The sequence below is a fragment of the Rhinopithecus roxellana genome, chromosome 12 (assembly GCF_007565055.1).
Source record: "Rhinopithecus roxellana isolate Shanxi Qingling chromosome 12, ASM756505v1, whole genome shotgun sequence".
Lineage (NCBI taxonomy): Eukaryota > Metazoa > Chordata > Mammalia > Primates > Cercopithecidae > Rhinopithecus > Rhinopithecus roxellana.
Genome location: NC_044560.1, coordinates 51,966,186 through 51,986,604, shown reverse-complemented (window position 1 = coordinate 51,986,604; position 20,419 = coordinate 51,966,186). Strand labels below are relative to the sequence as shown.

The 20,419-nt window shown below is 43.3% G+C and overlaps 1 protein-coding gene across 1 annotated transcript in view; it reads right to left on the bottom strand.

Moving 5' to 3' along the window:
- The window catches only part of C8B (complement C8 beta chain), a 42,833-nt gene that overhangs the window by 16,810 nt on the left and 5,604 nt on the right, over positions 1-20,419 (bottom strand). The window contains exons 2-7 of the mRNA XM_030913817.1: positions 19,624-19,780; positions 16,375-16,516; positions 14,309-14,450; positions 6,479-6,611; positions 3,976-4,173; positions 285-525 (exon numbers count right to left, since the gene is read on the bottom strand). Of these exons, the coding sequence (XP_030769677.1) occupies positions 285-525; positions 3,976-4,173; positions 6,479-6,611; positions 14,309-14,450; positions 16,375-16,516; positions 19,624-19,780 (1,013 nt within the window). The remainder of the gene's footprint in view (positions 1-284; positions 526-3,975; positions 4,174-6,478; positions 6,612-14,308; positions 14,451-16,374; positions 16,517-19,623; positions 19,781-20,419) is intronic.

Genomic DNA, 20,419 nt, shown 5'->3' with positions numbered 1-20,419 from the left:
ATCCAGGATGGATCCAGGAAGAGATCCAGGAGTTATCTGCATGCTGAAGGTATTTAGAACCATGGGATTGGATACAACTTCATAGAGAGAAGAGTTGTAGAAAAGAGAATGGCCTAAGGAGTTAGGCAGAAGAGGACTGACATTGTCAATCAAAAAGAAGAGGAAGAGAAATCTGCAAATGACACTGTGAAGGTGTAGCCAGGAAGGTAGAAAGAAAACTACAAGTTCGACTTAGGATGCTTTCCCCAGCTTTTAGGAAAGCCATGGTCCCTCGGGCAGTGTACCTCCTCTCTCCATGGCCTCTTTGTTCATAACGAGGGTGTATTCATAAATGCCCCCAAGTACGGCCTCTGTGATGTAGTGGGTCCCAAAATCACGGAAGAGATCTCTGTATTCCCCGTAGCTGTACTCCAGGGGCAGTCGCTTAACTCTCTGAAGGAACTCGTAATGGAGCATGAGGCTTCTGGGTTTCAGCTTGTAATGTGCTACTTCGAGGTCAGAGCGTGCATGCAGAAATACGCTTTTCTAAATGAAATACCAACATGGGAAAACCAGACCTTTAAAGTTAGGAATCTGGAACGAGAAGATGAACTTTACAAATACCATCCGATGTTCTTGGCCCGGGGTCATCACTCTTATGATTCCTTTAGGATACTTGAGAGAAGACAGCCTCTTTGACAACCTTTCAATGCTCATAAATATTCTGACATCCTGTTCAGCTTGGAAGAGCTTGCTCTTAACTCACCTCTTTACTGTAGAGAATAAGGACTGGGAAGGGTAACAGAAGCAGGCATGGCAGGGAGCAGCTGGAGGGCATGGGACCTCTCTGATGGGACATAGGATTTGCTAACCTGCAAAAGTGCCCGCTTTGCTGATACCTTGTAAACTCTGAAAAAAAGCCACACAAGAAAGAGTAAAAGTGGTGCTTTAGGAAAACCAGCAATGACAGCGTATGGCAGGAGTCAGCAAAATACAAGCCTCATACCAAACCCAGTGCCTGTAAATAAAGTTTTATTGGAACACAACTGCATCCATTTATTTCAATATGGTTTACAACTGGTGTCGCACTCCAATGGCAGCGCTGAATAGTTGCAACAGAGACCTTGCAGTCTCACAAAGCCTAAAATAATTTATTATCTGGCCCTTTACAGAAAAAGTTTGGTGACTCTCCGTGTATGGAATAGACTGAAAGTTAGTGATGCCTGATGAAGTATAAACATCTAGAAAGTGTTAGTACAATCCTAGATGAGCATTCCCTATACTACTGTACAGGAAGAGAAAAAGAGGAAGGTGGCAAACGCCTGTGAGATATGTTCTGCCTAATCCTAAATCCTTCAGCTCTACAAAGCCATGCCAACTCTGCTGGTGCCTATTGCCCTGGGGCCTCATTTTGTCTCCTAGCTTGCTCTCGCCCCATTCTAGTCCTGCCTCAGTGACCTATGACCCTCTTCCTTCTCCCTTACCCTTCCTAAATAAGCAGTCACTAGGTACTCTGTTCATTATTTTTCTGAATATTTTAGGTTGCATCTCCTTTTGCTTGCATCATTATAAAAGCCTCCTCCCTAATCTCCTTCCTTTCTCTAGCCTCCTTCAATGCCCCAATCAGAGTTGACACCCTAAAATTCAGATCGTATTATGACAATGCTTCTCTTAGCTTAAAGCAAAACCTTGCGTGGCTTGCTGTTGCCTTCAGAATAAAATCAGCTCCCTTACTCTGAGTGTAAGATCATCACAATTTGTCCTCCAGTAGCCTCTCTGGCTTCAGCTTCTACACCCCTGAAGTCTTCCTCTCCATACTTTGCTACTTTCTATCAACCACGTATGTCAGCATTCATCCAATTTTCACTGTTCCCCAAGCCTGCCATTCTCTTTCATATTATTTTGCACATGCTGTTCCTTCTCCCTGAAATATTATTTTCTCCCTTTTCTGCCTGACACATAACTACTTATCTTTTAAATCTCTGCTTTGCCATTGCCTCCAATTTGATACCAACCTGAAGTTCCCAGACACACCCTGGCACTCCCTTTTCTAAGATTGCATTGTACTTGCTTGTATTTCCTTTATAGCATATGCCATGTTGTATTATAACTGATATAATTAAGAATAATATGGCTGGGAGTGGTGGCTGAGGCCTGTAATCCCAGCACTTTGGGAGGCCAAGGCAGGCAGATCACAAGGTCAGGAGATCAAGACCGTCCTGACTAATGTGGTGAAACCCTGTCTCTACTAAAAATACAACAAAATTAGCCCAGCAGGAGGCACATGCCTGTAGTCTCAGCTGCTCGGGAGGCTGAGGCAGGAGAATCACTTGAACCTGGGAGGTGGAGGTTGAAGTGAGCCGAGATCATGCCACTGCACTCCAGCCTGGGTGGCAGAGCGAGACTCTGTCTCCAAAAAAAAAAAAAAAAAAAAAAAAAAGAATACACTGGCTTTCATGTTTGATACTCCTACTATACTGAACATGAAGGCAAGAATATTACCCTAGAGACTACAGATCCCTAGTCTGTCTTTAGGATAGTGCCTGGCACAATGTTAGCATCCTATAACTGGCAATTTGAATCAGGGAGCTGGAAGGCAGAGAAGGAGAGAAGGAAAACGGGAGGGAGTAAGCAATAGGAAGCAGATGATATGATCAGATTAGCATCATAGAAACATTTCTTCATGCATGTGAAGGGGCAAGCTAGGAGACAGAGAAACTATTTAGTTGGGTACAGTAAGAGATGAAAGAACCTGGATTAATTAAGAGGTAATAGGAGTTAGTGTAAGCAAATGTTGAAGAGTAATACTGAAGGATTTGGTAATCAACAGATGTGGACATGAAGCAGAAGTGAGAGCCAGATATGATTCTGGCTCAGTTCTTAGCCTGGAAAAGTAGAGAGGAATATGCCATTAACATCCATTGAAAATTTAGGAAGAAGACATTGCCTTGGAGTGTCAGCACGATGCCCAGGTGAGATGCTCAGAAGAGTGGATAGGGAAGGTCTGAAGTTTAACCGAGAGGTTAGAAGCAGTGATGAAGGCTCATAGCTTGTCCCTGTAAAAGAGGAAGTGAGTTGAAGATGACACCCAGGGGATATTGGAGAGTACATAGAGAAGAGGGCCATGAATTAAATAAAGGACAGATGGGAATATTAGACCCAGGGAGGAAGCTGATAAGGAGCAGAAAGAAAGCAGGAGAAACAGGAGAGCAATGGTTTGGTCATCTCCACCAAGCACCCTAAGAAGTCAGAGAAGAGGTCTTGGGTGACATTCCAGAGAGGAATTTCAGTCAGATGTCTGGGATAAAAGTCAAATTCCTGTGGATTGAAAAGTTTCCAGAGAAGTTCTAGTCTTCAAAGGTACATCTTAAGCTTATTGAAAACCTAAGGGAAAAGTGTATTAGAAAATGAAAGAAAATAATTATAGAAGGTTATCTCTGCTTGGTCTCTTTAAAAAGTAAGTTAGCTATTTTTTTGAGAAGATTTCAAGACAACAGAAAGATAATCGGTTGTTAGGACTAGTAGTAATGTGGAATATAGACACATCGGAGGGCATGTCGTTTCAAAAGGATCCATAGGCTATAGCTGGAATGTCCCCTCCAAAACTCATGTTGAAATTTAATTGCCATTGTAACAGTTTTGAAAGGAGGCACCTTTATGAGGTTATTATGTCATGAGGGTTCTGCCCTCATGAATAGATTAATGCTGTTGTTTCAGGAGAGGGCTAGTTATTGTGGGAGTGGGCTCCTGATAAAAGAACGAAGTTCAGCCCCCTTATGTACTTCCTCACCATGTGATGCCTTCTACCATGTTACGATGCAGCAAGAAGGCCCTCACCAGATGTAGCCCCTTGATCTTGGACTTCCCAGCCTCCAGAACTGTGAGCCAAGTAAATGTCTTTTCTTTATAAATTATTCATTCTGTGGTGTTCTGTTACAGCAGCAGAAAATGGAGTAAGACAACATATACGTTTAAAAGCAACAAAGACATACTTACAGTATGAGAGAATCGTTTAGTTCTCCTAATATAATGTTTGCCTCGATCACTTTGACTGCTGATACCAAGTTCAAATATTCCAGATATTTTGAAACCAAAACTGAAACCAGAACTGCTTGCCGCTTTCTCTATGACATTGTGTTCAAAATCTGAGTACGATTCATATTCTTTCAATGTAAATTCGTATTTGCCTTGGGTCTAAAGAAGAAAAAAAAAGTGTTTTTTATTTCATTTGACTCAAATCAGTTCAATACCAGTGAGCAGACAGCCACTCTACTCCTACTATGTGCTGGATACTGAATTAGAATGCTCTGGATACAGAAAAACCAGGGCCAATTTGTGTCCCCACCTCAGGGCTCTTGGTTCAGTAGTAGAGACAGACCTGATCAATACCTTGGGTGGAAACTTAGAGGTTGGTTTTTGATTTGGATTATGACTGGCAAAAATGCAGGGGAACATTCTGGGCTGTAGGCTCAGCTTAATTAAAAGCATGGAGGTTGGAAAGGGCAGGGTGTACCCCAGGAACTGCAAGGATAGCAGTACAGTTCAATGAGAAGTTGAAACAGTGAGGAGAAAAGGGGGATATTGCGAGAGGATGTTCTGGTGTCAAAATAGGCTGTTGAATTACTTGTCCTGAAATCTGGGCTTAATTCAAATACGACCCAGCAGAGGAAGTAGATCAAGCCTCAGGAAGATGATTTGGGCCAGCCTGGTGGTTGGATTGGAAGGGAAAAATTTGGAGTCAGACAAATCCATGAGGAGGCTGTATGAGTAGTGCAGGTGACGGTTGATGAGGGTCTGGTCTAAGGCAGTGGCTGGAGGACCAAGTGACAAAGACAGGAACGTGCCTTAGAGAGAACTTAGGAGAGCCCTTTGCTCGAAAACCAGTGTTCATGGCTTTGTGTGTAGGGGAACTGCCAAGGGTACTGCCTCGGGGGCCCTGGAGTGACCAGTCTCAAGTCACCTCCCTGCCCACAGTTCCCATCGGCTTCTGGATGCCCGCAATTCCCAGAGGCGGATGCAACAGCTCAGCTGCTACAAGGGGAAGGAGGAGCAGTTCAGACATGGTCTGCAGAGTGGCCGCTGAGATGCACTGCATCTCTGCTCTTTCCTAGTCGGATGACTTTGGACAATTGCCTTGACCTCTCCATGCCTCAGTTTCTTCATGTGTAAAATGGAGGCGATAATGGTCCCTTTCATCAGGCTTGTTCTGAGGATTGGGCTTATACTGGTAAATCACAGCACAGCACCTGGCACAGCGCTCAAAGAATGTTGGTATGGAGAGTGGAGAGTTTACCATGTATGTCCTGCCTGAGTTGGGATCCACTTTTACCTGGATGGTAATGGCTGCTCTGAAATCCTCCCTTGAAAGTAGTTTTGCGGATGGCACTGGACACCCTGATGGAGAGTGTGTTTGGCGCTAAACTAAATTTGTTCTTTCTTGGCTAAAAAGTGTGTTGGGGAGGAAGGGAAGGAGGAGTAAGAAGGAGCTAGCCTTCAACATGGTGCAATATATACATTTTAAAGACAGGATCTTGCTTTGTCACCAAGCTGGAGTGCAGTGGTACGACCTTGACTCGCTGTAGCCTCAACCTCCTGGGCTCAAGCGATCCTTCTGCCTCAGCCTCCCGAGTGGCTGGGACTATAGACATGCACCACCACACCGGGCTAGAAAACAGCGTGCAATTTTGGAAGTGGAAATTACTGTCAAGATCCTCTAGTTCCGTCCACCAGTTTCACAGATGAGAAAACTGAGGCCCAGAGTGGAAAAGGAATTTAACCTAAGGTAAAATTGGGACCTGTGGCAGAGCCAGTCCTGGCACCCAGTATGTTCCCTCCCATCAGATCTCAAGTGTGTGTGTCTTACGGGCTATTCTAAACCCCACTGTCTGTGAGATGTGTTTCTAAGTTTGTACATTAATCATAATAGGGACTTACATTGGTAGAGCACTTCATAAAATGCTTAGAGCAATGCCTGCTTTTAATAGGCAGGGATTTGATAAGAATGCAGTAACAGCAGTAACAAGAGTTAACATTTTCTGTGGACTCACCATTAAGCCAGGCGCTGTGCTAAATACTTACACACATTATCTCACTAATCCTCTCCCTGCAGGGTAGAACCTCCATAACTCCCAATTTAAAGATAGGAAAACAGAGGCTCTTAGCCTTTAGGATTGTATGGATGGTAAGTGGCAGAGCCACCAAGTCAGTGTGACTCCAAATCCTAAGCTTTATTTCTACCTTCAAGGTAGCTTCTGATATTATGGTTTCTATTATTACTGCTCTACAATTGCCCTCCTGTTACTATATACAGCATGTCATCTTCTACGCAAGGTCTAAAGGAAGGAACTGCCCATTTTTACATATGAAGAAACTGAGGCTCTAAGAGAAAAGGGGATGTGTCTAATGTCACATAGCTAGCAGGCTGTCTGGCCAGGCCATGGACCCTGCTAACTGGGTGCTCAGCTGGGGCTCCCTCCGTTGCTACCTGGTTGTCCCTTACCTGTGGCGTGTAGCTTTCCACATTGTAGGGCTTCCTAAACCTCGTGTTCAGGATGTAATGTGGGGAGCATCCACCCGCATAATACCTGTGGTCAAGAACTGAGCCTTCCAAACTATTTGTGAACAAATTTATCCTGTAAGGAAGAGACAGAGAAGGCGAAGAGGTTGGGGTTTGGGGTTGCTTAATCTTGATTGTCAGACCCTACTGAACGAAAACAAAAATTCCTTGGCACAGCCTTCAAGGCTCTTGATACCGGGTCCAAACCAGCTTTCCAGCTTCATCTCTGGCCACTCTTAACCACAGCCACATGCCCTAGTCCCCAGCCGTGTGAAGAGACTTGCTCTTGCTCCAGTCTACTCAGCTCCTTCTGTGAAGAACTGTTCCCTGCACCCAGAATGCCCTTCCACCCAGTCACTGTTTTATCTCTGACTTGTCTGTCAAGATTGAGCTCTGTTGCCACTGTGGTGAGAGGTTTCACTAACACCTGTGGCGCTTGAAGCCCGCAGCCCAGCTGGGTTAGGGGCCCTCATAACACCCTGTGCTCGCACCGTTGTGCGTTTATTGTCCCGTATGACTACAGTTGCCTTGCAAGAGTTGGGTAGCATAGTAGGTAAGTGTGTGGACTTTGGAGCCAGACGGCTGAGACCTAATCTCTGTTTTGCCCCTTACTGCCCAGGTGACCTTGGGCAAGCCAATTAAACCTTGGGTGGCTACTTACGACCTCTGTGCCTCAGTCTGCTCGTATGCAAATGGGGACCATGAAAATACTGCCTCATGGGGATGTTGTGAGGATCACATGTGTCAAGTTTATGAAGTCCTTAAAACACTGCTTGGTCCATGATAAATGTGCTATGTATGTATTTGTCACCCTCACTATACTGTGTGCTGTTTGAAGTGGCAGTTTTCTTAATTTCTGTACCACCCTCATCACAACCCATTTACAATATTATTCACAATAATTACTGTTTACTGAGGGTATAACTGGAGACAAACACAGCAGTGGGTAGCTACATGCATCATCTCATTAGTGTCCCTGCAACTCTGTGCAACAGATGTTGTCTCCATTTTAGAGAGGAAAAGAATCCAGCCCCTCTTTAGACATTATTTGTCACTGCCTCCTAGGGCAAGCCTCCATTCTTGACCATCTCTAACTACTGAAATTTCTGTTTTTATTAAGAGTCTCTGTCTCCTATCAGCTTCCACTTACTGGACTTGGTTCTGTTCCTTACCAGAATTGTCTGGGGTCTCTTTCCCATGACATATTCCACGTATCAAAATAATGTATACATGTTTATTTTCTTTAACAACTATAATGTGGTGCTGACTTTGTGGAGGCATCATCCTAATCAATTTACACACAAGGGTTCATTTAATCCTTATGAGGATTAGTCATTAGGAGGTAAGTATTATTATTATTTTTTTTTTACAGAATACTAGATACATTTTAATTTTATATAAACAATGAACAATTTTATATTAGTATATTCTGTGAAATATTAAAGATGTACATATACAGAAGACATTGGTTGTTCATCTGAAACTCAAATGTAACTGGGTGTCCTGAAATATATTTGGCAATCATAGCCAGGAGTCATATGCAGTCCTGGTCTGATAGTTGCAATGTTGCCCTCCCCCTCCTTTTTTTTTTTATTTTTTAATTTTTTTATTACTATTATACTTTAAGTTCTAGGGTACATGTGCATAACGTGCAGGTTTGTTACATATGTATACTTGTGCCATGTTGGTGTGCTGCACCCATCAACTCATCAGCACCCATCAACTCATCATTTACATCAGGTATAACTCCCAAAGCAATCCCTCCCTCCTCCCCCCTCCCCATGATAGGCCCCAGTGTGCAATGTTCCCCTTCCCGAGTCCAAGTGATCTCATTGTTCAGTTCCCACCTATGAGTGAGAACATGCGGTGTTTGGTTTTCTGTTCTTGTGATAGTTTGCTAAGAATGATGGTTTCCAGCTGCATCCATGTCCTTACAAAGGACACGAACTCATCCTTTTTTATGGCTCCATAGTATTCCATGGTGTATATGTGCCACATTTTCTTAATCCAGTCTGTCACTGATGGACATTTGGGTTGATTCCAAGTCTTTGCTATTGTGAATGGTGCCACAATAAACATACGTGTGCATGTGTCTTTATAGCAGCATGATTTATGATCCTTTGGGTATATACCCAGTAATGGGATGGCTGGGTCATATGGTACATCTAGTTCTAGATCCTTGAGGAATCGCCATACTGTTTTCCATAATGGTTGAACTAGTTTACAGTCCCACCAACAGTGTAAAAGTGTTCCTATTTCTCCACATCCTCTCCAGCACCTGTTGTTTCCTGACTTTTTAATGATTGCCATTCTAACTGGTGTGAGATGGTATCTCATTGTGGTTTTGATTTGCATTTCTCTGATGGCCAGTGATGATGAGCATTTTTTCATGTGTCTGTTGGCTGTATGAATGTCTTCTTTTGAGAAATGTCTGTTCATATCCTTTGCCCACTTTTTGATGGGGTTGTTTGCTTTTTTCTTGTAAATTTGTTTGAGTTCTTTGTAGGTTCTGGATATTAGCCATTTGTCAGATGAGTAGATTGCAAAAATTTTCTCCCATTCTGTAGGTTGCCTGTTCACTGTGATGGTAGTTTCTTTTGCTGTGCAGAAGCTCTTTAGTTTAATTAGATCCCATTTGTCAATTTTTGCTTTTGCTGCCGTTGCTTTTGGTGTTTTAGACATGAAGTCCTTGCCCATGCATATGTCCTGAATGGTACTACCTAGGTTTTCTTCTAGGGTTTTTATGGTATTAGGTCTAACATTTAAGTCTCTAATCCATCTTGAATTAATTTTCGTATAAGGAGTAAGGAAAGGATCTAGTTTCAGCTTTCTACTTATGGCTAGCCAATTTTCCCAGCACCATTTATTAAATAGGGAATCCTTTCCCCATTTCTTGTTTCTCTCAGGTTTGTCAAAGATCCGATGGCTGTAGATGTGTGGTATTATTTCTGAGGACTCTGTTCTGTTCCATTGGTCTATATCTCTGTTTTGGTACCAGTACCATGCTGTTTTCGTTAATTGTTGCCTCAATTTCTGAGCCTGCTATTGCTCTATTCAGGGATTCAACTTCTTCCTGGTTTAGTCTTGGGAGAGTGTAAGTGTCCAGGAAATTATCCATTTCTTCTAGATTTTCTAGTTGATTTGCAGAGAGGTGTTTATAGTATTCTCTGATGGTAGTTTGTATTTCTGTGGGGTTGGTGGTGATATCCCCTTTATCATTTTTTATTGCGTCTATTTGATTCTTCTCTCTTTTCTTCTTTATTAGTCTTGCTAGCAGTCTATCAATTTTGTTGATCTTTTCAAAAAACCAACTCCTGGATTCATTGATTTTTTGGAGGGTTTTTTGTATCTCTATCTCCTTCAGTTCTGCTCTGATCTTAGTTATTTCTTGCCTTCTGCTAGCTTTTGAATGTGTTTGCTCTTGCCACTCTAGTTCTTTTAATTGTGATGTTAGAGTGTCAATTTTAGATCTTTCCTGCTTTCTCTTGTGGGCATTTAGTGCTATAAATTTCCTTCTACACACTGCTTTAAATGTGTCCCAGAGATTCTGGTATGTTTTATCTTTGTTCTCATTGGTTTCAAAGAACATCTTTATTTCTGCCTTCATTTCGTTATGTACCCAGTAGTCATTCAGGAGCAGGTTGTTCAGTTTCCATGTAGTTGAGCGGTTTTGATTGAGTTTCTTAGTCCTGAGTTCTAGTTTGATTGCACTGTGGTCTGAGAGACAGTTTGTTATAATTTCTGTTCTTTTACATTTGCTGAGGAGTGCTTTACTTCCAATTATGTGGTCAATTTTGGAATACGTGCGGTTTGGTTCTGAGAAGAATGTATATTCTGTTGATTTGGGGTGGAGAGTTCTATAGATGTCTATTAGGTCCGCTTAGTGCAGAGATGAGTTTAATTCCTGGATATCTTTGTTAACTTTCTGTCTCGTTGATCTGTCTAATGTTGACAGTGGAGTGTTGAAGTCTCCCATTATTATTGTATGGGAGTCTAAGTGTCTTTGTAAGTCTCTAAGGACTTGCTTTATGAATCTGGGTGCTCCTGTATTGGGTGCATATATATTTAGGATAGTTAGCCCTTCCTGTTGAATTGATCCCTTTACCATTATGTAATGGCCTTCTTTGTCTCTTTTGATCTTTGATGGTTTAAAGTCTGTTTTATCAGAGACTAGGATTGCAACCCCTGCTTTTTTTGTTCTCCATTTGCTTGGTAGATCTTCCTCCATCCCTTTATTTTGAGCCTATGTATGTCTCTGCATGTGAGATGGGTCTCCTGAATACAGCAGACTATGGGTCTTGATTCTTTATCCAGCTTGCCAGTCTGTGTCTTTTAATTGGAGCATTTAGTCCATTTATATTTAAGGTTAATATTGTTATGTGTGAACTTGATCCTGCCATTATGATATTAACTGGTTATTTTGCTCATTAGCTGATGCAGTTTCTTCCTAGCCTCGATGGTCTTTACATTTTGGCATGTTTTTGCAATGGCTGGTACTGGTTGTTCCTTTCCATGTTTAGGGCTTCCTTCAGGGTCTCTTGTAAGGCAGGCCTGGTGGTGACAAAATCTCTAAGCATTTGCTTATCTGTAAAGGATTTTATTTCTCCTTCACTTATGAAACTTAGTTTGGCTGGATATGAAATTCTGGGTTGAAAATTCTTTTCTTTAAGAATGTTGAATATTGGCCCCCACTCTCTTCTGGCTTGTAGAGTTTCTGCCAAGAGATCTGCTGTTAGTCTGATGGGCTTCCCTTTGTGGGTAACCCGACCTTTCTCTCTGGCTGCCCTTAAGACTTTTTCCTTCATTTCAACTTTGGTGAATCTGACAATTATGTGTCTTGGAGTTGCTCTTCTGGAGGAGTATCTTTGTGGCGTTCTCTGTATTTCCTGAATTTGAATGTTGGCCTGCCCTACTAGGTTGGGGAAGTTCTCCTGGATGATATCCTGAAGAGTGTTTTCCAACTTGGTTCCATTTTCCCCCTCACTTTCAGGCACCCCAATCAGATGTAGATTTGGTCTTTTTACATAATCCCATACTTCTTGCAGGCTTTGTTCATTTCTTTTTCTTCTCTTTTCTTTTGGTTTCTCTTCTCGCTTCATTTCATTCATTTGATCCTCAATCGCTGATACTCTTTCTTCCAGTTGATCGAGTCGGTTACTGAAGCTTGTGCATTTGTCACGTATTTCTCGTGTCGTGGTTTTCATCTCTGTCATTTCGTTTATGACCTTCTCTGCATTAATTACTCTAGCTATCAATTCTTCCACTCTTTTTTCAAGATTTTTAGTTTCTTTGCACTGGGTATGTGATTCCTCCTTTAGCTCTGAGAAGTTTGATGGACTGAAGCCTTCTTCTCTCATCTTGTCAAAGTCATTCTCTGACCAGCTTTGATCCGTTGCTGGCGATGAGCTGCGCTCCTTTGCAGGGGGAGATGCGCTCTTATTTTTTGAATTTCCAACTTTTCTGCCCTGCTTTTCCCCCATCTTTGTGGTTTTATCTGCCTCTGATCTTTGAGGATGGTGATGTACTGATGGGGTTTTGGTGTAGGTTTCCTTCCTGTTTTATAGTTTTCCTTCTAACAGTCAGGACCCTCAGCTGTAGGTCTGTTGGAGATTGCTTGAGGTCCACTCCAGACCCTGTTTGCCTGGGTATCAGCAGCAGAGGCTGCAGAAGATAGAATATTGCTGAACAGCGAGTGTACCTGTCTGATTCTTCCTTTGGAAGCTTCCTCTCAGGGGTGTACTCCACCGTGTGAGGTGTGGGGTGTCAGTCTGCCCCCAGTGGGGGATGTCTCCCAGTTAGGCTACTCAGGGGTCAGGGATCCACTTGAGCAGGCAGTCTGTCCCTTCTCAGATCTCAACCTCCGTGTTGGGAGATCCACTGCTCTCTTCAAAGCTGTCAGAGTCGTTTGTGTCTGCAGAGGTTTCTGCTGCTTTTTTGTTGTTGTTGTTGTTGTTGTTGTTGTTGTTGTTGTTGTTTAGCTGTGCGCTGTCCCCAGAGGTGGAGTCTGCAGAGACAGGCAGGCTTCCTTGAGCTGCTGTGAGCTCCACCCAGTTCGAGCTTCCCAGAGGCTTTGTTTACCTACTTAAGCCTCAGCAATGGCAGGCGCCCCTCCCCCAGCCTCGCTGCTGCCTTGCAGTTAGATCACAGACTGCTGTGCTAGCAATGAGGGAGGCTCCGTGGGCGTGGGACCCTCCCGGCCAGGTGTGGGATATATTCTCCTGGTGTGCCCGTTTGCTTAAAGCGCAGTATTGGGGTGGGAGTTACCTGATTTTCCAGGTGTTGTGTGTCTCAGTTCCCCTGGCTAGGAAAAGGGATTCCCTTCCCCCTTGCGCTTCCCAGGTGAGGCGATGCCTCGCCCTGCTTCAGCTCTCGCTGGTCGGGCTGCAGCAGCTGACCAGCACAGATTGTCCAGCACTCCCTAGTGAGCTGAACCCAGTACCTCAGTTGAAAATGCAGAAATCACCGGTCTTCTGTGTCGCTCGCGCTGGGAGTTGGAGACTGGAGCTGTTCCTATTCGGCCATCTTGCTCCGTCCTCGGTAAGTATCATTATTATCCCCATTTTGCAGATGAGAAACATGAGGGTAACTGACTAACCCAGAGTCTCCCTGTGAGGAGCAATGGGTGGGCTGGAGTTTGAAAACTGCAGTGGAGCAAGAACAGAGTCTGTATTCTTCCCACCACACGAGCTGCCCAGCACCTCTTATATTAGTCACATTCGCTTGTTCAATCTTCACAGTACTTTGAAAGAAACATGTTATTAACTTCCTCCTGCAGATGATAAAACTAAAGTTCCACGTAGATAAGTACCTTGCCTGAGGTGCCCTGGCCAGTGAACCACTCCTTCTGTTCCCTCCTACAGGGTCCTGTCAGACCCTACTGCTGGCTTTGAATGTCTACTATCCCACACTCTAGCTGGGTGACCCTGGAACTCACTCAACTTTCCTAGGCCTCAGTTTCCTTATCTGCAAGGTGGGGATTATAATAACTGGCTTATAAGGTAGTCCTGAGAGAAGTCTCCCACGTGAAGAGTCTCTAGCGACAACTTTAAAAATTGAGATTTGATGGGTTTTTTTAGAAAGAAGGTAAATCCCATTCAGGGTCACTCTTCCCCTCCCCAAGCTGTGTCTCATATGATGATTCCTAAAGCATATGAGGGGAAGGTCTCCCTTTTCCACCTGCAGGCTGAGAAGCTGCAAAATATGGCAGGAAAGTAAGGTGCATGCCAGGCCAGTGTGGCCCTTTCTGACCTTGCTCCTCTGTCCTTGCCAGAGGACTGGACCAACTCAGAGATCCCCAGAAGCCCTGGAAATCCATCCCTTCACTGTCTAACTAGAGACCTCTCTTCTTGGAGGGACTAATGCTGGGAGATAGGGAGAGACCTGGAAAAAACCTACCTGCCAGGTTGTCAATAGGATCCAAGACATAAGGCTTCCAAAGCACCTAACATGGTTCATACTGCAGGTGTTAAAAAAAAAGGCTCCCTCTCCACCCCAGCCCTCGCAGAGCAGCCTGCGTGGTTTCCACACATGCACAGCTCTGTCCCAGTGTTCCATACCAGCCCTCCTGATGCCTAGGTCTGTCTGTGGGATGTGTTCCTGGAGCAACTTGGAACTGCCCTCGGAGAGCAACCAGAAGCGTCACTTACAATACAGGCTTTTCTCAGAAAGGTGAGCGGGGAACTCTGTTTATATCAGCTCTCTCATTCTCTATCCTCCAGAATTCCATTTAATGCTGTGCCTTCCCATCACCACCACAGAAAAATGGTCACTTACCCACTGGCCAGACTGCCAATTCCCCAGTATTGGTCCATTTCATGCTGACACTTTTTATAAATCCTTCTACAGTTTGCCTCATCTGACTGGTCTCCACAGTCGTTGTCCCCATTGCAAAGAAGTCTGCGGTTTACACACCTTCCTAGGATAGAGAAAGAGTATTACTCACAGCCACATGGTTGGCAAGAAAGGAACTAACAGAGTATAAGCATCTACTAGGTGCCAGACCTTTTGTCAGGCCTTGCATGCTGCCCTGTTTTAATTAGTCATCCCGTATCCAGATAGACTGGTAATGGCACTAACAGTTTATTCCTCTATTGCCACCTCCCTCAGCAGAAGAGGTCAGGGTTGTATTCCGGAAAGCAGCAGGACAGTTTGGATTCTCTCTCCCTGGGGCTGGAAAAAGGGGGTGAGATGGGTGGGTCCTGTAAGTTGTGAGAGCTGGGCCACCTTCACTTGTAACCTCTCTGCCTCAATGTACTCACCTGTAAAATAGAAGTCATCATATCTATCCCATAAGGTTGTTCAAAATCTAAATGAGTAGATAAAACAGTACTGACTCCCAGGAAATGCTGTGTAAGTGTTATCAGTACTATTCGTGTTTTTGAGGGCCAAGGGCACATTAACTAGTAAATATTTGCAGCGGGATTGAAACATTTAACTGTGTAATCACAATTCTTCCCACTAAACCACACTGCCTTCAACAACGTAGTCATTTGGATTATGAAAAATTATTTGCATCCCTTTTGCTTCCTTTAAACTTTTCTTTTCCTGATTGATTTCCTTTCTTATTAGTATATTGTTGGGAGATAAAGCCCATAAGACAGGTAGTCCTATTTCCTCAGATATGTCTGGTCATTTTAAACCAATGTTCTTGGAGTGTTAAAAGCAGAAAAATAACTATCTGGCCTTCAAATGTTTCTTACCAGGCATTGAAACTAAAGTCTGCCCGAGTAACCATTATGGCTTTGGTCAAAATCATGGAACACTGGCCATAATGAGTCCATGGATACACTGTAAAAAAGTCTTTCAGATTTATTGGATAGAATTTTGCATTTGCAGTAGCCCCTCAAAATTGCTCTAAGAATCTCTAACTCTTTCTTGAAAAATCCCCATGCACAGTCCACATGGGTACAGTAAATGTAGAGAATTGCAACTCCCGTCTAGAAAATGTGGGTCAAAATACTCTCATTTTTGCTGGAGACAGAGAAATAGAGAAGCATCTGTTTGCTTGGATTCTCTGAATGAACTGAAAAGTTGTGTTTATTTAGTTTTGCAGCAGGTGATTATTCATTTGTGTGCTCCTTTCTTCCTACCTTCCTTCCTTCTGTCAATCTATCCATCTGTCCTTTTTTCTTTTCTTCCTTTTTATAAACAATAATTTTTACTGGGTATATCATGGATTAGGGATCATCTTGGATTTAGTGATGCAGAAATGCAAATGACAGGAAATATCTTTCTAAAGATTTATCAGAGATAAATGACGCTAACTGCCCTATGTAACTGTTCTAGATTTTGTCACATTCTGCTTAACCCCAGACCTCTGAGAGAGCTAGGGGAGCCAACAGTCTACAAAGAGCTCTCATAGCTATGATGTCACTTGATGCTTATAACAGACTTGTAAGGTATTCACATCACCCCTAATTTGAGGGAGCCAAATTGCAGAAAGGTTAAGGGACTTCTCCTAGTCACAAAGTCAAAATACAACTCGACCCAAGATTTCTGACTCTAGCACACATAATTTTTGTGTCTTTAATGTCAATGAATGTAATCTGAATTCTCAAATTGCCAATAGAAGCTTTTCCACTTACCTGCTATATGAAGAAGTAACCTCTTCAAGTCTCGATTTTTAAGGTGTGTAACGAGGATAATCATAACACCTACATTATAAGGTGATTTTAACAACATAATACATGTGAAAGGAGGTCAGAGATTGTAGGACAAGGAGGCCTCCTGAGCTGCCCCGTGACCCTGATCTTGATCACTAGACTTGGCCTGTCCCTTGGTCATCAAGAACCATTATCTCATTTCAGGTATTCCCCTCTTACTCCTACATTGATTTATACCTGTCTGTGCACACACAAAGCCTTCACATCGCACTTGACTTCTGCATGGTCTGTTGGTAACACAGTCTTCGACTTCCTTGTCAGAGAAGTTGCACGGTTCCCCATGGAACTGAGAGGGCCGGAGCAAGTAGGCATACCTGTACTGTAGTAGAGAGGAGCCAGGTGAACCGAGAGCAGAGCCTCAGATCCCAGGAGCTGAGCGATACTCTATGTAAATGGGTCTTGAGCCAGGATTTGGGCTCCACAAGAGCATTGAAATGTCTAATTATCATTCCCCCAGCCCCTTGTGCTCCCCCCATTATACACACTTAAGGAGCTATGTTTTGATTGGCTGTTTGCCGGATGGTTTCTTCAATTAGTCTGTGAGTTCTCTGAGGGCAGGGACCTTGGCCTTGATCTCTGCTTCTGCAGTGATCAGTCAAGATTTGCTGAATATGGGAAAGTCAGCCCATGCTGACTCCATGGGCTCTGGAGTCAAAGATTAGTAAATGGACTCATGTAGCCAGTTCAATAACACAAAATAAATTATCTCTCAGCTTAATTACTCTACTGGGTTGATTTAAGTATTCCCCCTTTATTCCTGAAGACATCAGTATATTATAAATGCAAAAACATGGGCTGTGGAGCTACAACTGACTCTGATACTTTATAGTTATGTGATATTGGGCAAATTACTTAATCTTTGTGCATCTCAATTTACCCATCTGTAAAATAGGGATCACGAATTATCTAAATGTTCAGTTATGAAGTTTAAATTATATAATCTCATTATGTTGTTGGATATATAGCAGGCATTCAATTTCTTGGACTTGTTTTTCTTTATTATTGCTTTTTAGCAGTCAATATTGCTATATCTCTATCATCTTATTCATTTATTCCAAAATGATTAAGCCACCCAGTGTTAAAAAAGGTAGGTGTTATTGTTGCTTGCTTGTTTGGTCAGTTTTACTGGTAATTGTATCCCCTAGCCTGTTCTCAAGGAGGTCACAGATGCTGGAGTTGGGCCCCAGGCAGTTGCGGCACAGTGCAATGAGTGCCATGACAGGGGAGGCAGAGTGCTCCGTACGCTCATCGGGACATCGGGAGTCCCTCATGCAAACTTAGGAGAAGCCCAAGTGGAAGGCTTTGGAAGAACTAAGTGACACCTCAGCTGAAACTTGACGATTGAGTAGGAATGTCTGGCAGGTGTGAAGAACTGGCGAGAGTGGGGCACAGAAGAGTGATATGGGTGGAGGAAATTCCTAGACCAAAGCTGAGAGGACTAGAGAAGGCATCCTATGTTCCACAAAACATTAAAAAGATTCATCGTGGCTGGATAGAAGAGCACAAGTAGGAGAGTGGCCAGAGTGGGAGGGAGACATAGACAAGAGCAGATAACACAGGGCCCTCCAGGCCTTGGGAAAGTGATTACAGGATTTTATCCTGGGGCAATGAGAAACTGCTTCAGAGGAAGAAAGTGATCAGATTTGGGTGATTTCCAAATGTTAGGTGCAGTCAAGATTTTAGTAAACAAAAGAGCACAGGCAGCAAGCCAGGATAGCAGCCCCTGCTTTGCAGGATGACATTAATGAGGCATAGTTATTACTTGTATGACATCTATACTTGGCCCTTGGAAATCCAAAAAAAGAAATGTAGATAACCATTCACCCGTGCCCTTTGTACTTGCAGAGGGTCATTCTTTCTGGAAGGCAGAGCCTGTCAGGACAGGGACAAGGCTTGCAGAGAACACTGTGGAAAAAAAAAAAAAAAGACTAAAAATCTCCAGGCTCCAAAGGCAAAGTGGGCTAGAGGAGTGGAAGTGATGGAGGAAATACATCACCCAATCTGACTTGAGAGGCTTTGCTGAGCCCCCAGGCAGTGACCCTGCAGACAGGGATGATGACCAGCTGAGGGAACGTCTGCAGCAGTTTCTGAGAGAGGAGCTCTGGCTGCCAGGCTGACTGAGTCTTCCTAGTTTATGGTGCGGATGAAGCAATTATCCAGATAATTGGATCAATACTGATAACTTCAGCAATAAAACCTACTTTGGGAACTGAATGATCCTGCTTGGCTCTCTCCATTGATCCAATTAACTGCGTGATTGTCCTGGGCCTACTTCCACAGCCTCTTTAGAGTCTAAGCCCATGGCTGATTTGGTTTCCCAAGGATCTGGTGAAATAGCAACCATTCTCTTTTCTCTGGCATATCTATTGTTCTCAGAACTAGGATCCTGGGTCAGCCCTTCTATGACAAAGGAGGCTGAATGACAGATATTGCAGAAACTGAATGTGTTCACTGGTAGAACCCTAGACAAGGAACACTGGACAGTGGCCTGAGTTCGAGGCCTGCATTTACTACTAGGTGAACTCAAGAAGCCACTTACCTGCTCTGATTTCCTGTTTATCTATCTGTTTAACAGAAAGTGTAACAACAACCTTCCCTTCCCTATAGAGATATCAGAAAACAGAACAAGATCAAACACCACACATTTATGAAAAACCTATTCTGTGCCAGAGATTGGTCTACACATTGAAGATACAGAATTGAATCAGCCTTCACAAGTTCACTGTCTAGTGAAGGTGAAAAATAAGCAGTGTGATGTGATAAATGCTAGGATACAAGAGTAATAAGGGGCTATTGAAGCTCACAAAAGATTGCTTTATCCAACTGGATGTAGGGCTGAGGAGGAGTCAAAAAGCTTTCTCAAAAGGGGCAGCTCCTGAGTAGAGTTTCAAATTGTGAATAGGTGTTAGCCAGTGAAGGAAGTGGGAAAAGTCACCCCACCTGAGAAAGCAGCATGAAGAAATGCCCAGAGAGAGTGAAGGCCAGAGTCATACAAAGGTCCAGTGTGCTGAAGATATAAGCTAGGTCATAGGGATCCTTGAAAACCATGATCCTGGACATGATCCTAAGTATCATCGGTAGACTGTGAATGGTTTCCAAGTGGGCAAAGACAACTCAGACATACACTGTGATTGCTTCCCCTGTTTCATGGTGAAAGATTGATTGAAAGAACAGGTTCAAGGCAGAGAGTCTAATTAGGAAGCTGGTAGAGTGAGAAAGGCTGGGTGTGCTTGGAAAACACTAGAGAACCAAAGGAAAGAACTTATTGCTGCTTGAAAGCATGGAAGGAAAGGATGCTTTAATTAAGTTAGCTGACATTTATTGAGGGCCAACTATGTGCCAGGTACTGTTAATAATGGCTCAGCCAATCTTGCTGGGGACAAAGGCTCCTGGAGGCTTAGAGCTGTCCCAGGCCTGGTTGCTTACCCTTTTCTTCTGACAGGGGTCACATGTGGTCCAAGAGGACCAACTAGACAGCTCACAATCAATGGGCATCAGGGTAACATCCACACTCCGCGTCTGTCTGCTCTTAGCAAAGCTCTTGTTGACTGCATTTGACTCAAAGGAATGTAGCCTTTCACCTCTAAAAGTCACCAGGAGAGAAGAGAGTCACATGTCAGAAGGGAATTAAGTATACATCCAACTGTCTATTTGTACATTCAATAAAGATATATTTGCTCACTTGTGCAAGGCTATTAGTTTATCATTCCAGGATAGGTTAATTAATCCAACAAATATTTATTGAATATGTAGCAAGCACCTAACATTATGGCTAGCTCTCGTCAAAAGAGTATTGAACTTGGATCAGAAGACAGTCCATTAGCAGCTGACTGGTTGTGGTCTGGTTTTATAACCTGTATGAGCTTCACTTTTCTCATCTATATAATGAGGATAATCAAACCTGCCACGAAGGCTATTTTTAGGATTAAAAATGATAGCACATGGGAAAACACTATAAACTCTAAAATGCTACAGCTATGCAAGGAACACAGCCACAGCTAGACATATGATCTTAAGCAATTTACTCCCCATCTCTGGGCCTCTGTTTCATCCTCTGGAAAATCAGAGGTTTGGACTAGATTGTCTTTAAGGTATCTGTTCATGTTAAGAGTCTATGAAACATTTGCTGAGGACTAACTCAGGGTACTGTCCTACAGGGAATACCTAGAGATATAAGACCAAGGTTCTGACTTCTGGAAGTCACAGTTTATCTCAGAGTAGG